The sequence below is a fragment of the Ursus maritimus genome, unplaced genomic scaffold, assembly GCF_017311325.1.
Source record: "Ursus maritimus isolate PB19 unplaced genomic scaffold, ASM1731132v1 scaffold_30, whole genome shotgun sequence".
In the NCBI taxonomy this organism is placed as follows: Eukaryota; Metazoa; Chordata; class Mammalia; order Carnivora; family Ursidae; genus Ursus; species Ursus maritimus.
The window spans coordinates 10,267,878-10,289,812 of NW_024425564.1; the positions used below are offsets into that span (position 1 = coordinate 10,267,878).

Below are 21,935 nucleotides of genomic sequence, written 5' to 3' on the forward strand. Positions count from 1 at the left end.
TCAAAAATAGATTTAGCAGATGTCATGAACATCACAGGCAAAAAAATGCCAGGATCCTGAGTCTATAAGTAGAATCTCTGAGGAGAAGGTCGGTGATGAGTCCAAGTTACTTTGGAATGCCCTAGGGAAAGTGTCACGGGGCTCTGGGCTATCAACCAACATTTCGGGTAATAGCAAAGTTATGGCTTCACACTTGCCAGCGCTCGAGCTGTGTGCGTGGCACAAATTCCACCTGCCCGGGGCTCACAGTTCCACGTGGGAAAGGCTGTCGGCAGGCACGGGTGCACTTCTCCTTCTGGGAATCTTCCACACGACAGTTAGCCTTGTGTCCTATCTTCCTGGATCACTTAAGCCAGAGATGCGGCCAAGGACGATGCCCAGGCTCATTTAGAAAACCAACACAAGTGGCGTGTCTCTGCCTTGGAAATCTGTTCTTCAGACCCTTCTAGAACGGCACCACACGAGGACCGCAGCCTGAATATTTGGTAACGGGTGTCGAGGAGAAACACAAGTGGTTTGCCACTTTGATTATGAAAGACGGCAGGGCGGGTAATTTTAGAAGGTGAAACGAATCCTCTATTCCTTTCCAATTAGCTCTGAATTTCTGCCACTGGCTTAGGGTAAAAAGTCCAAAGCTCAGAAAATTGAGTTTCTTTAGGAGAGCGGTCCCTGCACTTGGAGGAGCTGCTGTCGGTGGGTGGCGTACGATCGATGGTCGGGCTGAGGGTACCGAGAAAATCATTACAGCACAAATCCACTGACGCGCGCTTTCTACACACAAACCTTCTTTCTCATTAAACTAACAGCAAACTCAGCTCTGGTTTCCTGCTACTTAACAAGTCATTAGCCTAGTTAAAACAATGATTAAAGCGTTAGTTGGAACAGAAAAAAGTGTGATTTTCATGCCTTAAAAATTCTGCCCGTGTCTTTAGGCTTTTATAGAGAGCTCCGTCCCGTGTGCCTCTCTTACCCCACTCGACGCCTAAGGCCCTGCTCCGTCCCCCGATGCTACAGGTGCTCGTGTCCTGAACGGCCCTAAGTGCTTGCCTCCGTGGCGGTCGGAACCGGAAAAGGACTCTTCTAACTTGGGCCATCCTAAGAGCATGGTTCTGAGAGACCTCTGTCTCTTCCTGCTCCCTCTGTGTCAAAGCAACGGGAACGTATTTATAAAACAGAAGCCACTCCAGGCTGGGCACGCCTGCCGCGTGGTTTTGCCCTCTGGTCCTGACGGTGGTCCTGCAACTCCATTTTAAAATATAATCCGCATCTGCATTTTAAACAAAGGTACAGACTTCTAGCCATCAGATAAACAAGTCCTAGGAACGTAATGTACGCCACTGGTAAGTATAGTTAGTACCCTACTGCATATCTGAAAGTTGCTAAGAGGAGATCATAAAAGTTATCACAAGGAACATGTGCTGTGATGGATGCTAACTAAACTTACTGTGGTCCTCATTATACAATATCTACATACATCAAATCATTATGTCATACACCCAAAAGTAAAACAATGTTGGGATGCCTGGCAGGCTCCGTCAGTAAAGCCTGAGACTCCTATCTCAGGGGTCATGAGTTCGAGCCCCACACTGGGTGTAGAGTTTACTTTAAAAATAAATAAGTAGGGGCGCCTGGGTGGCTCAGTCGTTAAGCGCCTGCCTTCGGCTCAGGGAGTGATCCGAGCGTCCTGGGATCAAGACCCACATCAGGCTCCCTGCTCCACTGGGAAGCCTGCTTCTTCCTCTCCCACTTCCCCTGCTTGTGTTCCCTCTCTCGCTGGCTGTCTCTCTCTCTGTCAAATAAATAAATAAAATCTTTAAGAAAAAAAAAGTAAAGGGGCGCCTGGGTGGCTCAGTTGGTTAAGCATCTGACTCTTGATTTTGGCTCAGGGTCCTGGGATCGAGCCCCATGTGGGCTTAAGAGTCTCTCTTTCACCCTGCCCCACCCCCACTCATGTGCATGCGCTCTCTCTTCCAAATACATAACCCCTAAAAAAAATAAAAAATAAGTAAATAAAACTAAAAGAGTATTATATGTCAATCATATCTTAATAGAAAATAAATTTAAATAAATTTAAAGAAATGATTCTTCTCCTCTACTCTCACCCCACCCACTTTATTTAAGAACAACCACCTTTTTCTTCACATGACAAAACCAAATCAGTCAATTAAACAAAAACAAAGTTTATACAATGAAACACCATCTCTGAAGCACCTGGGTGGCTCAGTTGGTTAAGTGTCTGCCTTCGGCTCCGGTCACGATCTCAGGGTCCTGGGATCAAGCCCCACATTGGGCTTTCTGCTCAGCCAGGAGCCTGCTTCTCCCTCTCACTCTACCCCACCCCTGCTTGTGCTCTCTCTCTCTCAAGTAAATAAATAAAATCTTAAAAAAAGAAAAAGCAACACTATCCTTACAGTAGCTAAGCCTATCCTTCTTACCCAACACTCTCTCATCCTAAACCACATAACTTACAAATGCATCTTACTAGCTTGTGTTTTCTCTATGCCTTCTCAACTCACACATGCTGAATTATTCCGGCAGAAAACGTGACATGTACAGTTAATTTTGAATTTTCATATTTATTTCCTGTAACATATTTTCTTTTAGGGTTAGCCTAAGAGCTTTCTGGAATGATCACCCTATGTTAACCCTATGTTAACTTCCATTGCTTCAAGATGCAAACAATGTAAGAAAATACTAAACATACATTTTACAATATACTAGGCAAGTTATTTAAAAACTTGACAATTCCTCCCACATAGACCAAATACACTTGTAAGTTTACACTGTTATATAGCAAATGATTTGTCACTTTTAGCTATACTAGAATATTATTTGAAATCTAGGATTATATTTTCGGCTTTGTTAACCTCCTTATATATGATAGGGTTTTATTTGGAGAGTTCTCAATTATTTTATTCACAGACTTGAACAGACAACAATGGCTTATAAATAAGGAACTACTTAAAGCATTACCTTTTCTTCTGGGCTAGAAAAATAATAGTGGGCACATCAAATCCTTGGTTTTGAAAGTTAAAAACAAGTATCATTCCTGACAATGACTGAACCTAAAAATTACTAGAATTATTAGCTGATGTAGAAACATCTGGGCAAAGAAGTAGCCCAGATGTTGTCTCAGTGGCACTCTCTCAGATTATGAGGAATTCCTAAAAGATGAATTATTTTAGTGAAACATAAAAATATTGAATAGAGAGGCACATACAACTATTTTTATGGTAAAGTAAGAAGTAACTATACTAATAATACACATTATAAAATAATGAAACAGGAACTTAAGTAAAATTGTCCTCAGAGGGGGGGAAAAAAGTATCAGCATGCTGTACACTCTAGTTACGTGGCCAGATGGATACACCATGTGAAATTCAGAAAGTGAGGAAGGAATGAAGACCTACTGCTAGGTATACAGTAGGTGTATATTCCATCTTTTAAAGCACGGCATGTCAAGGGAATTAAATAGAATATAAACGAAAGGGGAAATGCAAATTTAAGAGGATACCCCAAAATTGTGTAAATGAAAAACAGGAAAAAGCACCAGAGGAAATAAAAAATGATAGGACCAAGACAGAAACAGTCATCCTACATATTTGTGTGGGAAAAAGTCCTCCCCACATTTTTAAGGGCTTACTTAAAAATATTTTTTGTCACAAATGACCTTCAAAAGTTAAATAATCAATTTCTCCTAATGAATTTGGGAATTCTTTCCACTGCTGCTACGGGGACAGATCTAGGTTTTATGCTCACTGAAACTTCCGGAACTTTTCCTTGGGAGGGGGTATGGGAGTACTCTTTAAGAAAAGTTTTAAGAAACAAACCAAGAAACAGAGTCTTAACTCTAGAGGACAATCTGATGGTCACCAGAGGGGAGGGGGGTGGGGGAGGGGGAAACACGTGATGGGGATTCAGGAGGGCACCTGTTGTGATGAGCGCTGGGTGATGTATGGAAGTGCTGAACCACTATATTGCACACTTGAAACTAATATTACACTGCTTGTTAATTACACTGGAATACAGAATGAACAAAATGAAATAGAGTGAAATTTTACAAAATAACAAATCCAAAGTGAGGTACGGGGCCTTAGTGGGGACCCGACACCTCAGCTTTATTAGCTTCATTAACATACTCTGTGAGCAACAAGTTTCTGAAAGAATGATCTCTGGAAGGGAGTTCTATTTGGGTGTGGTTTGTAATGGTGAGATCGCAAAAAGAAAAAAAAAAAATCAGTAGCAAAGCCCAGTGGTGATGGGGTAATGGTATCACCAAAGGATGTGTCTTACCATACAAGTATCCAGATCTTCCAAACGCTCCATCTCTGTGAGCTCCTCCATCGTGATGGCAGAGCGCTTGGCTGGCTTCTCCTCAGCCAGCTCAATCTCCATGGTCTCTGGCTGAGCAAGGGTCTTGCCCCGTCTGCTGAAATGGTCAGCCTAAGAGAGCCAAGATGGGTACAAGGAGAAAAAGCGCCAGAGGTAAGGGAAGAGCACGTTAGCTGAATTCTGGAAGATACCTTCCACAAGGTGGCGCGGTGAAGGGTTCTATCTGCGTGCGGTTAATGACAATTCTTAATACCTTCACCCTACAAGAACTTACCTCTTATTATCTTTGAAGGGTGGATTGTCTTAAGCAAGAAATTATAAAACCTCCTTTAGTAAATGACAATACATAGTGTAGAAGAAAATACGGAGTGTTCTTTTTATTAATCTTATTTCATAGTTCCTCTGAAATAATTTCTTTCTATATCTAGTGCTTTAAAAGTATCTAATTAGGGGAAATAAAATGATTCCAACCCTTCCTGTTTTTAAAGGGCTGAAAGGAAGGAAATTGATAACAAAACTGTAATTGCTGCCAACTTTCATTGTTTTCAGGTAATGAATACCGTATTTGATAGGATTTATTAATTTCCAGTGTTATGTTTTAAGTAAACCTAAAAACATTAAGGATAAGAGGTAGAATGAACTGGGCTGATATTAATAAACTCTAGTCCTGGGCTGATTCATCACCAGGAACTCTGATTTAATTCTTTTTTTTTATTTTTTAAGATTTACTTATTTATTTATTAGACAGAGAGAGACAGCCAGTGAGAGAGGGAACACAAGCAGGAGGAGTGGGAGAGGAAGAAGCAGGCTCCTAGTGGAGAAGCCTGATGTGGGGCTCGATCCTGGAACGCCAGGATCACGCCCTGAGCCAAAGGCAGACGCTTAATGACTGAGCCACCCAGGCGCCCCTGATTTAATTCTTTTGAAATGATGAGAACCAGTTGACAATACCGTGGAACCTCCGGCAGCATTTCTAAACTTAAATTGGAGAATATATTAATGTAATTGGAATGTCTTTGAAAACGAAGTTTCCATTTTTTGGGTACTATTCCTTTCACACAGCAGTTAAGCTCTCTTCTACAATCCAAATCAGCAGAATATTAAAATAAAGTTCAATACAAAAATGTGCCCACTCATTTCTTTTTTAAATTGTAAAAAAAAAAAAAAGTTAATATTTTCTGAGTAAATTCTTCAATCAAATGCAAAGAAAGTGAACAATTCAGCCCTTCAGCGTGGAGCTCAAGTGCAGTCATGTTGACACAATATCAAGGAGGCATTTTGAGGCCATTCTTGCAGCTGTGGGTTATCGAGAAACTGTTTCTATAAAGGATGCTCCATTGATTTTGTTTCTGCTTATTTAAAAAAGGAAAAGTCTGACTTGGGAGCTCTAAACACTAACAAAGCTCTTTCCTGTGCCATAAACTAGAAGCCAGTGCTTCTTAAAGTCTCTGGGGTAATGAACCAGTTTTTTATATTTCCAGTTTGCCACAAACTGATATATTGGTAAAATACAATAAAAACGAAACTTGGGAGAAATAACATGTGTTTGTGTTATTATTGTGGCCATCTCCAATTGCACTAGAAATTTCTCCATGTTTCCTCTTGGTGGTTGACCTAACCTTGTCAGGGACGGGCGTCCGGTGGTTAGTGGGCCAGCTCCAGCCTACGGGCAGTATTTTCAGTGACGCCGCTGGAAACGCCTGTCCTACCTTTTTAATTTTAGAGGCCAGCCTACGTATTTTTCTGAAATCAGTTTTTCAAAATATTCACGTTGTCCGCCTCCTGGGGAGGCAGCAGTTACTGTTCTTGTCACTGTGGTGTCCTCTGGCGTCACCAACAATTCAGTGCCACAAAGCTGGCTATCTCCAGCCTGCGCAGTTAACCAGAAATGTTGCTTGGGGAGAACATCATCACTTGCTTGAGAGGGTCGTGTCACATCACATTGCTCAAATGTCTGAGACACGAGATGTAAGGAGTAACAAAACCTTCATCTGTGCCTCAGAGGACTTCCTGAAGTTGAAAACACGTAAAGTTCCTGATATATTCTTTCTATGCAGCGGTACTGGAAGTAAAGTCTTCTACCTTGATGAAACCAGTCTCTAGACGAAGCCAATTTATTTCTTTACCTCAGCTACATCCAAGAGGCCTAGCTGGGCAGCTACCAATCCCTAGAACGTGTCCATTTTACTCTGGCCTTCCTTTGGACTCCAAATATTTCCTTTCCCTCACCCCATGTTTTCCGGAGTAGTTCATTCTCAAACGATCATAACGGAGAGCAACAAAATAAGCACACAAAAGTTAAATAAAGTATCTTAATTTTAGATCTCGGTCTCAGCATTATCTTAACCAAACTTTTGACCTGCGTTATAGATGGACAACAAAATCTCTCCATATCACCACTTCTCCTTTCCCCTTCCCCTTTCCCTCTGGAGAGATTCTAACATATTCTAGAACTGTCTAGAAGCAATGCAGGAGAGGAAAAGTAGGATCTTGGTCCATAAAGCTGCAAAGGAGTAAGATGCAGGAAAGAAGCCGCATTCCCAACCTGGAGCCTGCCCGGCGTCACAGCAGACCACAACCGGAAGTCCCCCTCAGGATGTCCACCGCACTCACCAGTTTATGATGGCAGTGTGACAGTGCATCCAGGATCTCGTCCACAATACGATCAGACAGGAAGGAGGCCACTGTCAGCTTCACTTCACTATGTGAAAAGCAGAAGGACACAGTAGCATTTTAATTTGTGCATGGGAAAAACATCACCCACCCCTGATGCTGTGTTGATAAGGTCAACTGATTCCACTTTTGTCTTTGAAAATGGAATATAAGAACGTGTGAACAGGGCTAAGGATTTCCAACAGTAAGCCTTAAACACTGACATAAACACACAGGTAACAGACTTGCTTGACCAATTTCAACCTGCCTCTGCAATCTCAAAAACTCAAGATTTCGTGGTAGAAATGAACAACATCTGGATAAAGACAAACTTAATGGGAACCAGATGTACCATGTGGTGAGGAACAATTCTTCCATTGACATAAAGGAAAACAAACCTGGGCTGCAGCAAATTAAGGAAGTCTAGTCTGATTGTTAAACTTTGGTTATTACTTTAATATGCATGTCCCCCGCCTTCAAAAAAATACAAAACTTTTGACCAATCCAATGGTACCACACTGAACTGCTTCTGCTGTATTCCCCGTTTTACTTCAAACTGCTACAAATTCCCTGTCTCCTGCCTTTTATGAACAGAGATTCCCAAAACATGCATTTTTGGGGTTTCTCGCCTGACCTTAAGAAGGCATCCAGGCAACCGAAAGTAACCCACTAGTTTTGGAGTTTTTACTAATAAACAAGTCAGCCACGAGGGTCTCCATCAGCCAGCTCGTGTTTCAGTCTGCATTTTAGCTATTTGGTATTCGCCAGAATTCAAATTCCACCTGTGTGCCTTCCGTTGGAATAATCCTACCGAAACGCACGTGCGCACAAACGGACACAAACGCCCAGTACAGCTGAAGGTGAATGTGCTGGAGAGACGGACCCACGCGCCAACTCGCCTTGTGAGTTCGGTCTGCTTTTGAAGTCAAGAATTTTAAAGTTTTTAGAGCAGGGAAAGGAGTTATCAAAATTACTTAATCCTAAAGCTAAGGTTGAAAGTGTATTTGTGGAACAGGGAAAAACCTTTCTAACCTAAAGGCGGTCATTTGCATTGAGATTTTTCTGCCAAGGCAGATTTCAGATGGCCGTGAAAAGGGGAGGCACTAAGGCTTTGATGTCTACATTAGAAATTTTCCTAGGCTAAAGATAAAAGGATGTTTCTTTAATTCCTGTCTCTGAAACAAGGTCTCGGGCGCTATTGGGCTTATCTAATACTTTATGATTCCCCAGAGGTGTCTGCTGATAAGATTCACCTGGGTCTCATCAAAAATACAGATTACTGGGTCCCACCCCAAACCTGGGGCAGGAGGTGGGGGTGGAGGGGAGGGGGGACTGGGAATCTAATTTTGACAAGTACTTCCTCTCATTTTTTCAGGCGTGTTTGGGAATTTTACTTCCTCATGAAACTATAGAATCAGTCGTTTTATTTCTTTCTCTCCCATGCCCCCGAGTTGGGGAGGGGTGATTTATCTGTTTCAAATTGTAGCACCAAAAAAGATCCTTTAAAATGCACTAAAAAAAAAAAAAAAAAAGTTTCAGGATTGTTCTATCTTTTTGTTACTTGGATAATACACCTCCTTACTGAACTTCCAAACCGCAAACTTTCTAGAGGAAACGGTTCCACGTAAGCTGCGCAGGCAACAGCCCTATCTGGATGTATACACAGGTGTGGACGTTTGCATTTCCATTCCATCAGTGCTCCGAGCAACGCGGTATAAAAAGCCAAGCAAGGAGTTAACGAACATGGAAGTGATTCACTGATAGAAGGAGCTCTAGCCTGCTGTTCCCTTTTCAGAATTAGCCCATCTTCAAAAGAAGTGACCATAACTGACAGAATTTGGTACTCTGGTAAAGGCACAGAGTATGATCCTTTGGTAATTCAATCCATTAGGACAGAAGAATGGTGGTCAATGCATTTTTTCCTCCTTAATACTTAAGGGGCTTCCATAAAAATCCTAAAACTACGGGTTGCAAAAATATGTAAGCATACCTAGTCAGGGCTTGAGTCAATAAAATCACTGATCTATGGGGTCCTGTAAATCTTCTAAATGGCCTTTCATTGCTCAAGTCTTATCATTGCACTGGGTTGGCATTAGTGTCTTTTATTTTTAGAAACCCCAACACTCACACACACACCCCCCACACAGGACAGCTGCACCCTAGACCCAAGACTGTCCCATCATTGCAGAATTCCTCAGTCATCAAAGTTCCATGATCTACCTTCCATATCTAGGTTATAACATCATTTCTGGCTTATTTTAACTCTCATTTTTCTCACAGGTTCTCATTCGGCTACACATCATTCATTCTGTGTTAACACAACTCCCAGGTCTTCAGATAAGAGCTGGGGTTTTGTTTTTGTTTTTTGCTACATCTAAGTATTCTTATCGAGATTCAGAAACAGTTAAAGGGGAAACTTAAAAATTTTTATTTCTGAATTTAGTTTCTAGTTTGCTGACTCCTCAACAGAGAAACACTGAAGATTCGTGGAGTATCATTTAGACTGCTAACCACCCAGAGTTTCTAGGTGGAAATGGAGGAAAGTTTGTTTGGTGATCACACTTTCTCAATATTCGTATCTTGGCATATTTTTCAAACTTTACCAAGCACGTGGTATGTACGTCAACACTCCAGCATTAGCACATACACAGTGTCCAGACCCACCAAAGAGCGCAGGAGGAAAATACGGCCAGGTCAGAGCGGGCCTCTTTGCCTATCTCTAGGCTGTGCATTTGCTCAGAACAGCACGGTGGCAGAGAGCCAACTTCAAGTTAGTAAGTTCTAAAGGTGGAAGTTAAGCTTCAGGAGGCGAAAAAGGGATTACAAACATGTACTCCCTATTAAAAATCAAACACCGAAAAAGAGCAGATAGCTGTATGCTCTTCGTAATGCAGGCATGTCTGCGGCCGTCTAACTTTGGAAACGTATAAACCCAGGCATCTGTGCGCAGCTCTGTTTTACACAATGACTGCCCACCAGACACGCCTAACACACCACGTATGGCCAGAGCCAACAATAACACTCTTCACAGCCGCCTCGACTGCGTTCCCAGAAACTGCAGAGCCTCGGCTTCTTAACCATCAACCCACCTAATTTTGTTAAGGATATCAATTCCAGACTGCTCCAACAGGACATTTTTCACAAAGGTACGTGGGATGGAAATCTTTTCAGTGCTGGCGTGAATCAGGTCTTGTCGAATGTGGGCTTTCTTCATCACGTTGGGACAAAGGTCCTCAGCGGCATCGACCATGGACTCAAGCAACACCTGTAACGCAGCACAGCAGAGGGGACAGGTGACGTCAGAGCACGGGGCGGGGTGAGGGGGGCAGAAAGTCAAGAGCTGGTCATACATGACGCTGAGCCCCCCGAGAACAGGGACACAAGAGTCTCGGAGAACGAACAAGGATTCTGAGCTGCTCCGGGGGGGGCCTGTGCCTGCTGAATGATTGCGGATGTCGGGTTATTGCTTTAAATCACCCGGCAGACCCACCCGAGCTTTGGGCTGGCATCTGAAGGGTCAGAGTGCGCCGGCTGCACGAAGCACCAAGGCTCTCGGGAGAAGATGAAAGAAGACACGTATCAAGCCTTTATACACCAACTTACCACACCAGACTGTTCTCCCTGCTGCTAGAAAATAAAGTGACAGATACCCCTAGAAAATGTATCGCACTTGAACTGTTGCGTGATTTTTGCAAATCACAGAATCCCCAAATTGAACCCTTCAATAGCTCTGTCAAAACATTGGTAGTGAAAAAACCCATGGATGTATGCTTTGAAAAGAAAAGCTTTAGTGTTAAGTAAAGTTACCATTGTTACAACAAGAAACAGCATGAATGACAGACAAAACCATTTACCGGGCACTTGCCAAAGAACAATCAAAACTCTAGAGTGAGCAAAATGTTCCTGCACATTTTATCCTTCTGACACCTGTGAAGATGGGGGAGGGGGCTGCATTTCTTGTGATCCCCATTTTGAAGTTGAAGAATGTGAGCAAGGGGAAGTTAAATCACTTGCCAGAGACAGATGACAAGGCTGGGAAGTGGGAAAAAGGGCGTAACACGCATCAGCGTGAGACAGAAGTCTGAATCCTAGTTGAGGGACACTGGGCTGTTACTGATTTCCCGATTTTACTTTCCTCCTGCATAAAATGGCAAATAAAAAAGTTCTTGCCTCCTGAGATTATTGAAGATAAAATGACATTACGCATGTGAAGTGTTCAGTATAATGCCAGCACACGACAAAAATTCAGCCTGTCACAAATAATATCATGTTTCCAAAGATGCTACTTTCAACAGTAAGATCTCAGTTTGGGGAAGGCAGCTTGATCCCATTACTAGTCCAGTGAGAACAAGGACGAATGAGGTACCATTATGGGCAGACTGGTCCAGTGCTCTGTCTGCTCCCATATTCACATACAAGCCCCATCCCACTAGTACCACCCCTCATTCTGCTGTGGGATGAGCAGTAGAGAAGCAGGACATTTATAAAGATCTTGTGGAAAACCGGGGAGGAGGGGGAGGAGGCGGAGGAGGCGGCCACCTGATAAGTGTCCAAAAGCAACTCATTACTTCGACAGCAGCTTTGCTCTGTCCCTATTATAATGCTAATTACTGATTTCACACATAATTCCAGGATAGCTTCAAGCAATGCAAATAAGTCAGTTTAAGACAAATTATCTTCCTCTTTAGCACTGGAATAAACACACTCTGGTCCAGACTAGTAGCGTCTAGCACTCCTGATCAGAAAAACCTCCTGTATCAATGTGCTATTTGGATTCTGTTAAGTTCAGCAATATGTTTGTGACTTTCAGGAAGGTTCCGCTGCATGACAGTGCAAATTGGGCTAGAATGAATCTCACACCTAGAGAGGAGGCCTGGCTTCCAGTGTAGACCCTGACATGAAATTTCTGTGGAATGTTATCACAGGATAACTTTGCAGATCTCTGCATTCTCGCTACAAAATCATTTCTCAGACCTCTTTCTGCTCTACAAATTGATAACTGCATGACCTCGACCCTATACAAAGGAATTTCAGCCTGCCCTAGGCATTCGATTCAACAGTGGCTTTAGAGTGAGCCCCCTACGACCCTCTCTAGCCCACTACTGACCAACATGACAATACAGCACTTTATATTTCACCAAAGAATATCATCCATGGTAGCCTTTGATCCATACGACAACCTTCTAAGCAAAGGTTGGTTTTCACAAATCCATTTTATAGCAAGGAAATCAGGTCTTGGAGAGGGTAAGGGATTTGCTTGAGCTCATTTAACTGGTTAATGGGACAGGTGAGATAGGGACTCAGATCTTCTGTTCCCTACTCCGGCCACCCTCTTCCAATGCCCCCACCTGTTACCCAGAGAAGCATCCTTTTTCTCTCTTTCTAACCTACAATTTTCATCCCCTGTCCCCTTGGGTCAGTGGTATCCAAGGCTACCATGGCAGACATTCTAGTGATGGGGTTGGTAGAAAGGGGAGAAAAAATGTCAGGGTAAGTTTGCAATGAAGCCTCTGACCACTTCTTGATGTCCAGCCCCCAGCTCAGATCCTAAAACAGCATCTCCTTCCAAGTATCATGGCCTTCTGCACACCAAACCATATTCTTCAACATCCATCCTTCCCATGGCTTCAAATTACTACCTACATTCCAACGATTCTCAATCAAATGTTTTATCTACAACCACCTACATAATCCAGATCATGCATGTATAATTCCATCTGTTAAGCATTTTCACCTGCGTTTTCTACCATGGAAAGATCAATTGTAACACACTTCATCCTCCCCTTACCCTTCACTAAGCAGTAACTACAGCAGCAAAATCAACTGTGCTCACAAAGTGTTTATTGTGAAGGTACCAAACTCGATCAGAAATTTAAGTCTCCGTAGACTCGACCCACCTCAGCCCTGTTCACCACATCTCCCTCTAAAACACGTTAAATTTACTCCTACATGCTTCCTCAAAAGCAGAAATATGTCAGAAGATTATTCATTAGCATAGGACAGAAATCCCTGAAATATCTGGTAACTGCTCAACTTGCTAGCTTCATTTCTTGTCATATTTCTATACTCCCCTTGTAACTATTCCCATTCAATTATAGTTGCAGTTCCCCACAGGATGGCCCAAACTCTGTCTCCATGCTTTGCACACACCATTCTCCTGGCCTAGAGTCCTTCTTTTCCCCTCCGTAGCCAGAAAAAATGGTCTGCACTCCTCCACACTCAGCTCAGCTCAAGCATTACCTGTTTGAAGAGACGCTCTTGCTTTTCTCCCCGTATGCCCTTTACACCCCAAGCTTTGATGACGCTCTTTGGTAATCATATAGTATCCGGTGGGGGCCTCAGAAATTAAATGTGTCATAAAATGGTCAAGAATGTAGCACCTTTTAATCATTGGGGGTGTGAAAGAACCCCTTCGAGAATCTGATGAACACTCATCCAGAAAAATTAGTATAAAATTTTGCATGTAATTTTAGAAGTTCAAGGAGAGCTAGAGGCACCAGACTCCAGATACACAACTTGTACCTGATGGCAATTGCGAAATCCTACCCTTTATTGCCAGGGTCTAGCACACTTCTTGGAACAATCTCTAAAAAACATATAAAAAGCATTACAAGCCCAGGGACTCCCTGAATGTGGGTACTAAACAGTCCATCTTTCCTCTACTAATCTCTCTGTCGCATTGGTTTGTCTACCTCTGCATACTGTCCTAATTATGATACGTCTTAATATATGCTAGGGCAAGACTACCACCAACTGGTTTTTCTTCATAAGTGTCTGAGCCACTTTTGAGTACTGCTTTCCCATATGTTTAGAATTAGCTTTGTCAAGTTCTGTTAAAAACCTGTTCAAATTTTTACTGAATTGTATCCAATAATACATGAGTTTGGGAATAACTAAGATCCTGTGATACTGACTCTTCTGTCCATAAACCTGACACATATTTTACTTTGTTTTAGACTTTCTTTAAAGACTTTCAGTCAAGTTTTATAATTTGTCAAGTTTTTATAATTTTTCATCGCTGAGGTTTAAACATCTTTTTAAAATTTATTCTTAGGTACCTTAGAATTTTCAGTTGCTATTTTAAATGGTTAATTATTTCTAATGATATTTTGAATTAATTGTTGCTGATATATGGAAATGCAATCAGTTTTTACATGTTGGTCTATCTCCAGCAACTTTATACTACTAATCCTAATAATGTACCTGCAGATTCTTTTGGGGTTTCTATGTAGACCATCATAAAATCATAAAATGTGCAAATCAGAATAATTTACCTTCCTTCTTAATCCTTACAATTTTCATTTCTTTTGCTTGTCCTATTGCACTGGCTACAATCTTTAATATAATGAATAGAAATGGTAATAACAGACATCTTTGCTTTATTCCTGACTTAAAAGAAAATGGTTGTATCTTCTCCCCCAATTTATTAAAAAAAAAAAATCCGGACCTATAGAAAAGTTGAAAAAATGAGATAATATCCATATCCTTTTCCTAAAACTCAGCAATTGATAATAATCAGCAACATTTGCTTTTCTCTTTCTCTGGATCATTTGAAATCAAGTTGTAGGCATCAAGACTCTTCCCTCCCAAGTTTAAATTATTAGCTTTAGCTCATTAGTTTCCAGCCTTTCCTCACTTCTGATATTGGCATTTAAGACCATGTATTTCACTCTAAGTACTAGATTAGCTGAAGTTCAGAGGTCCTGATATTACTATTAAAATTATCATTTAATTCTGAATATCCTCTTATTTAAATCATGCTTTCCCATTTGACCTTTTAGTTATAAGTAATTTCTAGGGAAGCCTGCGTGGCTCAGTTGGTGGGTGTCTGACTCTTGATTTCAGCTCAGGTCATGATCTCAGGGTCGTGGGATGGAGCCCTGTGTCGGGCTCTGTGCTGAGTGTGGAGCCTACTTAGGGCTCTATCCCTTTCCTGCTTGTGCACACGCACATGCTCTCTCTCTCTCAGATTAATAAATAAAAGTAACTTTATTTGTAAACAATTGGATTTTTGCCCAAATTTTCTTTTGCTACTAAGTTTTGTTTGAAATGGGACCGGAGAATATAGTTTTTAAAAACTGTTGTGATGTTCATTATGACCTCCTTGGCATTTTTCATAAATATTCCAGGTATCCTTAAAAGAATTAACATCATTCTAGTCCACTTGATCAGAACTGAGAATTCTGTTGTTTCAATATTCTCCTTCTTTAGTACTTAATCTGAAATGTTCATTTCTCTAATACATCATTATTCTCTTTGTTCTTTTCTACTGAAGTATAATTAATAACATATTAGTTTCAGGTGTACAATACGATTCAACAGTTCTATACATTTCTCAGTGCTCATCAAGGTTAAGTGTACTCTTAATCTCCTTCACCTGTTTCACCCCTCCCCCCACCCACCTCTCCTCTGGTGACCACCAGTTTGTTCTCTGTATTTAAGGGTCTGTCTTTCTGTTCATCATTTTTTTATTTGTTAATTTGTTTCTTAAATTCTAAATATGAGTGAAATCATATGGTATTTGTATTTTTCTGACTTATATCACTTAGCATTATACCCTCTAGGTCCATCCTGTTGTTGCAAATGGCAAGATGTTATTCTTTTTTGTGGCTGAGTAATATTCCATTGTATATACCTCTTCTTTATCCATTCATCTACTGATGGACACTTGGGTTGTTTCCATATCTTGCCCATTGTAAATAATACTGCAAGAAGCAGAGGGGTGGATGTATCTTTTTGAATTAGTGTTTTCGTTTTCTTTGAAAATACCCAGTAGTGGAATTACTGGATCATACGGTAATTCTATTTTTAATTTGAAGAATCTCCATACTCTTTTCTGGAGTGGTTGCACCAATTCATATTCCCACCAACAGTGCACGACGGTTCCTTTTTCCCCACATCCTCACTCATACTTACTTCTTGTCTTTTTTACTTTAGCCATTGTGTCAGGGGTAGGGTTTGATTTGCATTTCCCAACATCTTTTCATGTGTCTGTTGGCCATCTGTCTGTCTTCTTGGAAAAAATGTCTATTTAGGGGCCCTGCCCATTTTAATCAGATTACCTGTTTTTTGGCACTGACTTGTAGAAGTTCTTTACATATTTTGGATATTAATTCCTTATCAGATACGTCATTTGTAAATATCTTTTCCTATTCAGTAAGTTGCCTTTTTGTTTTGTTTTGTTGGTGGTTTCCTTTGCTGTGCAAAAGCTTTTTATTCTGGTGTAATCCCAAAAGTTTAATTTTGCTTTTGTTTCTTTTGCCTGAGGAGACATATCTAGAAAAATGTCTCTATAGCTGATCAGAGAAATTACTGCCTATGCTTTCTTGTAGGAGTTTTATGGTTTCAGGTCTCACATATGGGTCTTTAATCCATTTTGAGCTGATCTTTGTGTGTGGTGTAAGAAAATGGTCCAGTTTCATTCTTCTGCATGGAGCTGTCCAGTTTTCTTGGCACTATTTGTTGAAGAGACTGTCTTTTCCCTATTGTATATTCTTGCCTCCTCTGTTGTAGATTGACCATAAAAGTGTGGATTTATTTCTGGACTCTCTATCCTGTTCTGTGAATCTATGTGTCTATTCTTGTGCCAGTACCATACTGTCTTGATCACTACAGATCTGTAGTACATCTTGAAATCTGGGAACGTGACACCTCCAGCTTTGTTCTTCTTTCTGAAGACAGCTTTGGCTATCTGGGATGTTTTGCGGTTCCATGCAAGTTTTAGGATTATCTGTTCTAGTTCTGTGAAAAATGCTGTTGGAATTCTTGTGGGGATTGTATTAAATCTATAAATTGCTTTGGGTAGTATGGACATTTTAACAATATTGGTTCTTCCAATCCATGAGCACGGGATAGCTTTCCATTTGTTCACGTCATCCAATATTCTCTACCATTACTTCTTAAATTTACTTGACCAATTACTGCTTGTCATTTTCAAAGATTTCTACCATAACGGTGAATTTGTCAATTTCTCTTTGTAATTGTGTCCACTTGTTCTAATATACATGAAGCCATAGGATTAGACTCATACACATTTGAAATTGTGTATTTCTGGTACATTGGATCATTCAATGATCTGTTTTATTTCCAGTGATGCCTCTTCTATTGTGTCACTAGATCTGGGCAGGAGCATTCCTCGGGTTTGGAACTGAACCTTATATTGCAGGATAGTTAGGTTCATTGTCACCTGCCAATGCAAGTGGCTGTGACAAACCAAAATAATCTCAAATACTTCCTGATGCCCCTCCAGGTGTGCAGTGTAACCCCTGGTTTAGTGCCTCTGTTTCAGTGGTTACACGAGAAATTTGAACATGGATACTCTACTTCCTGTCTAAAGCAGCACCGTCCAACAGAACCTCCTGAGATGATCGGGGCTGACGGACGAAGGAGCCTCTAGTTACACACAGCTACTGAGCGCTTCAAACACGGCCAGTGCGACTGAGACACTGAGTTGTAAGCTTTTAAAATTTGATTTTAATTAGTTTAAATTTATTTTATTTTATTTTTTTCCTTACTTTTTCCCCCAAATGTCATTTTTTTTAATTTTAATGTTTTTTTATTATATTATGTTAGTCACCATACAGTACATCCCTGGTTTCTGATGTAAAGTTCGATGATTCATTAGTTGCGTATAACACCCAGTGCACCATGCAATACGTGCCCTCCTTACTGCCCATCACCAGCCTATCCCATTCCCCCACCCCCTCCCCTCTGAAGCCCGCAGTTTGTTTCTCAGAGTCCATAGTCTCTCATGCTTCACTCCCCCTTCTGATTACCCCCCCTTTCTTTATCCCTTTCTTCCCCTACCGATCTTCCTAGTTCTTATGTTCCATAGATGAGAGAAATCATATGATAATTGTTTTTCTCTGCTAATTAGTTTAAATTTAAATGACCACAAGTGGTTAACAGAGAATACACTGGATAAGCAGGTCTAATGTGGATATCTTAAATCTTTTCCAGAATATGACTAGGACCTTAGACTGTTTTTCCTCATTCCTTATTGACTTAAATACTCACTTCTAGTATTTTATTTCTTCTTAATTTTATAGCACAAACGGGGCATTAACTCTATTGATTATAGTCAGCATTTCTCTTTATCCACATTTGGCTTTTTCCCTGCTTGTTATTCTTTCTTGCAACTCAGACCCTTTCTTTGATAATTTTTCCTTTGTCCCAAAGTATATCTTTTTAAAAAAAGATTTATTTATTTATTTATTTTAGAGAGAGAGGAAAAGGGGCAGAGGGAGAGAATCCTCAGACTCCCTGCTGAATGTGGATCCTGACGTGGGGCTTGATCTCACGACACTCATATCACAACCTGAGCTGAAATCAAAAGTCAGACGCTCAACTGACTGAGCCACCCAGGTGCCCCCAAAGTATATCCTTTAGGTGTTTATTTAGTGTAGTCTAGTTACAGTAAGCTAGCTCAGTTTTTGTTTGCGTGAAAGTATTTTTCATTTCATCCTCATTCTTAAAAATTAGTTCTTATTGGGTATATCATTCTTGGTTTACACTCTATGCTCTCTCAGAAGCATGAAGATATTTTCATTGTCTTCAGCTTCCACCCACTGTTGATCTGGGAGCTGTCTTGTCTTAATATTGGTCTTTTTAAAGTAATACGGCTTTTCCCTCCCTCTGGCTCCTTGCAATATTTTCTCTTTGTTCTCAGTGTTTTTCACTTTTCATTATGTGATTCTAGACATGGATTTGCTTTTATCTACCTCACCTGGGTTTCACTGGACTTCCCAAATTGAAAGATTCTGGTCTTTCACCCATGCCTGAAATTCTTGGCCACCATCTCTTCAACGGTTGCCCTTTGCTGTTCTCGCTTTCCTTCTGGAAACGTAAATTACGCTTACGGTAAACTTTCTCACTCTAACCACGTTTCTTTACTTTTCTTCATAGTCTTCATTCTGTTCATCTATGTTATACCACCTTCAGACATCTGACTGAGCAGGTCCTGCCTTTGAAATGCACTCATCAGATGTCACGTTGCACATATCTCCCCAACGTCAGTTATGAGGGTCTCTACTTCCTAACCGTAAAAATAACTAACAATACTCAGAAAACCTATACAATATTTGTAAAGTAAATTGGATGAATATCCTTAACATGGTGGCTTCACTCCCGTATTCTTGCAGTGAGCCAACAACTTGCTGTGATTCACCACCAGCAAATACAACTTCTACATACAGGAAAAGGGGCCAGGCCACTAAAGTGCCCTGAAATCTTTCTTTTTGCTTTAAAAAATAAGTACAGGGAAATAAGAAAACTCAGAGAGCTCTTTTAGCCAAACCGAGTGAATACCTGCTAAAATGCCATCAACATCCTTCAGGCCTCATTTCCTTAGTAAATCTGAAATTTACCAGTGAAGTATTTCACAGGGTACACTGGGAGTGAAATCATAAATTTCCAAGGCCAAAACAAGCACTCTAAAATTTAAGTCCAAAAGGGAAAAATGAAAGTTTCTTTTATGTTAAAACATTCAAATCCCACTTACTCATCTACTTTTAATCCAGCAATAAATGTTAGGATCAAAAAACAGGGAAAACAGAGAGTTGTCTTTTAAAAACACCTAAAACAGGCCAGTTCAGAGAAAATATCACCTTTTTTCAGAGAAAGGATTTCTCCAAACTTAATTGCTTTCTTCTCCTCTAGACAGTCTGCTGACAAGACTGGCTCACCTGGCCATTGCTTTTCTGAAAGGATATTTTTGAAAGATGGCTCAGAGAGTTATTTGAACTTATTATTACCCAGTATTCGAAATGTCTACCTTCATGCAGGACGATGCTTGGACACAGGTTATAGCTGAGTGGCTTAGAAGAAGAAGATTCGTAACGAGCTCAGGACACAACCCCAGGCCTACTTGTCCCATTTTTTAAAAATTCACTGTAATAAAATCTTATTTTTACAAAATAATCCATCCATTTTAGCTTCTGCTATTGCACCATATTAGTTTTAAAGAATTTGGGAAATAGAGAAAGGGCTTTTTTTTTTTTTTTTTAGCTGAAGTGGGTACTAGTAGTGAAGTAAATAAGGACCACTGTAGTTTAGTGAGAAAGTCGATACGGATTCTAATAAAAATATTTTTCCTACATAATTTTAAGAAAATCAAGATATTGAAAGGCTAATATAAATATACAAATGGGCAGGATGCCTGGGTGGCTCAGTCGGCTGAATGTCTGACTCTTGATTTCAGCTCAAGTCATGCTCTCAGGGTGGTGAGATCAAGCCCCTCCTGAGGCTCAATGCTCAGCTCAGAGTCTGCTTGTCCCTCTCTCTCTGCTCCTTCCCCTGCTCTCTAGCTCTCTCAAATAAATAAATAAATAAATAAATAGACAAATGGGGACTTTTTTTTTTAATAGTAAAGTGATGTCCACTTGTCAGTAAATTGGAAGGAAACACAGAGGACATGAGCTACCTATAGTCTACTGAAAGAAGTCAATTGTACCCAGTTACAAGGAAATTAATGAGTAACATTTAATTAAGAAGTTGTGATTGAAGATTTGCTACGATTCATGCCAGACATTCCCAAAGGGAAAGGAACTTGGAACTCAAAAGGACTGAGAGTAAAGAAAACAAACGAGTGGGGAATACAAAAACGAGCCACAGAGGAGCCTGGGACCCCTGAGACATGAGAACAGAGAGAAGCAGGCTCTGACGCTTGCAAATAAGGAAGCGGTGATGGAGAACACGGCTGATACTGACAAGGGGTCAGAAAGGCCAGCATCAAAAAATGTGGGGAATGTCTATTTACAGAAAAATATTTTTGGTCCTAAATAGACTGACATTGCAGGCTTTGAAAAATTCAAAAGCCTTTTGCTTCAGAGCTCTGCCTTCTACTCCGTCCCAAGAACGAGTGGCGAGTCAATTCCAGCCCCTCGGTGAACAGAGAAGGAAACGGAGCAAAGGTACAGGGGATCACATGTGGTCGACCAGCTGGAAGCTGTCTGACAGGGATGTTCCTGATGCAATGTTCCACCCTGATTTTGTTTTGTTTTGTTCTAACAAAAGTTTATTTCTCATTCCCATAACGTCCACCACAGGACTGTGGGATTTTCCAGAACAGCTGCTCTCCAAGTAGGGGGCTCAGCATTCCAAACTACTCTGAGTTTCTGGCCCCTTTTCCTGTATGGGCCTCCACGACTGAGAGGGAAGAGTCCTAGGGTCTTACACCAACAGATAAAGGCTTCAGCCCAGATGTTTCACACTGATTTCAATGCCAGCCAATTCTCAGTACGTAAGGAAGTTTTCACAAAGACTTTCAAGGAAAAAAATTAGGCGATAGATACAAATAAACAATTTAGAAAAGAAGAAATACAAATGGGTAATAAAATTACTTGACTTATACTGGCTATTAAAACAAAAAACCCAAAGACCAAATGAGATTTTTCCAATCCTCTATCCTGACAAACATGAACAGATGAATACACTAGTATTGGTGAGGGGCGGCAATTGTCTGCACCGAACAGTCCGCAAATGTAGACCCAAGTATGAACGGTACCATTCGACCTAGAAATGGGCCAGTTACAGGCATTTACCTTAACTGGATTAATCAGAAATGAGACCATAAATAATGCTGGCTGTGAGGTAACAGAAAATATGTATTGGTCTCTGGCCCTGGTTCCTGGCACAGAGCTCCTGAGACCCTTGTAATTTCCTAATTGAGAGAAAACACTAGAAGCATCTTTTGTTCTAAAATTTTGTCTGTGACCCTGATTCCTGACCTAGGGCTCCTAAAACCCTCGTAAGATCCTGGGTGCTAGGAGTGTCTTTTGTTCTAAGAAGGTGACGCTGGGTGGGCTTCTGAATGGTTCCTGGTTGGGGGCAGGTCACTGAAAAACCAAACCATGATCAGAAGGTTGGAATTTTCAGCCCCACTCCCCATTGTCTTGAGAAGGAAGAAGGGCTGAAGATGGAGTTAACGATCAGTGACAAGGACAAGATGAAGC

The 21,935-nt window shown here is 40.9% G+C and overlaps 1 protein-coding gene across 3 annotated transcripts in view; it reads right to left on the bottom strand.

Annotated features, from left to right (window-relative positions):
- The window catches only part of CARMIL1 (capping protein regulator and myosin 1 linker 1), a 303,770-nt gene that overhangs the window by 58,990 nt on the left and 222,845 nt on the right, over positions 1-21,935 (bottom strand). For all 3 annotated transcript variants that reach the window (XM_040644903.1, XM_040644902.1, XM_040644900.1), the window contains exons 27-29: positions 10,074-10,249; positions 6,946-7,033; positions 4,294-4,443 (exon numbers count right to left, since the gene is read on the bottom strand). In XM_040644903.1, coding sequence (XP_040500837.1) covers positions 4,294-4,443; positions 6,946-7,033; positions 10,074-10,249 — 414 coding nt within the window. The remainder of the gene's footprint in view (positions 1-4,293; positions 4,444-6,945; positions 7,034-10,073; positions 10,250-21,935) is intronic.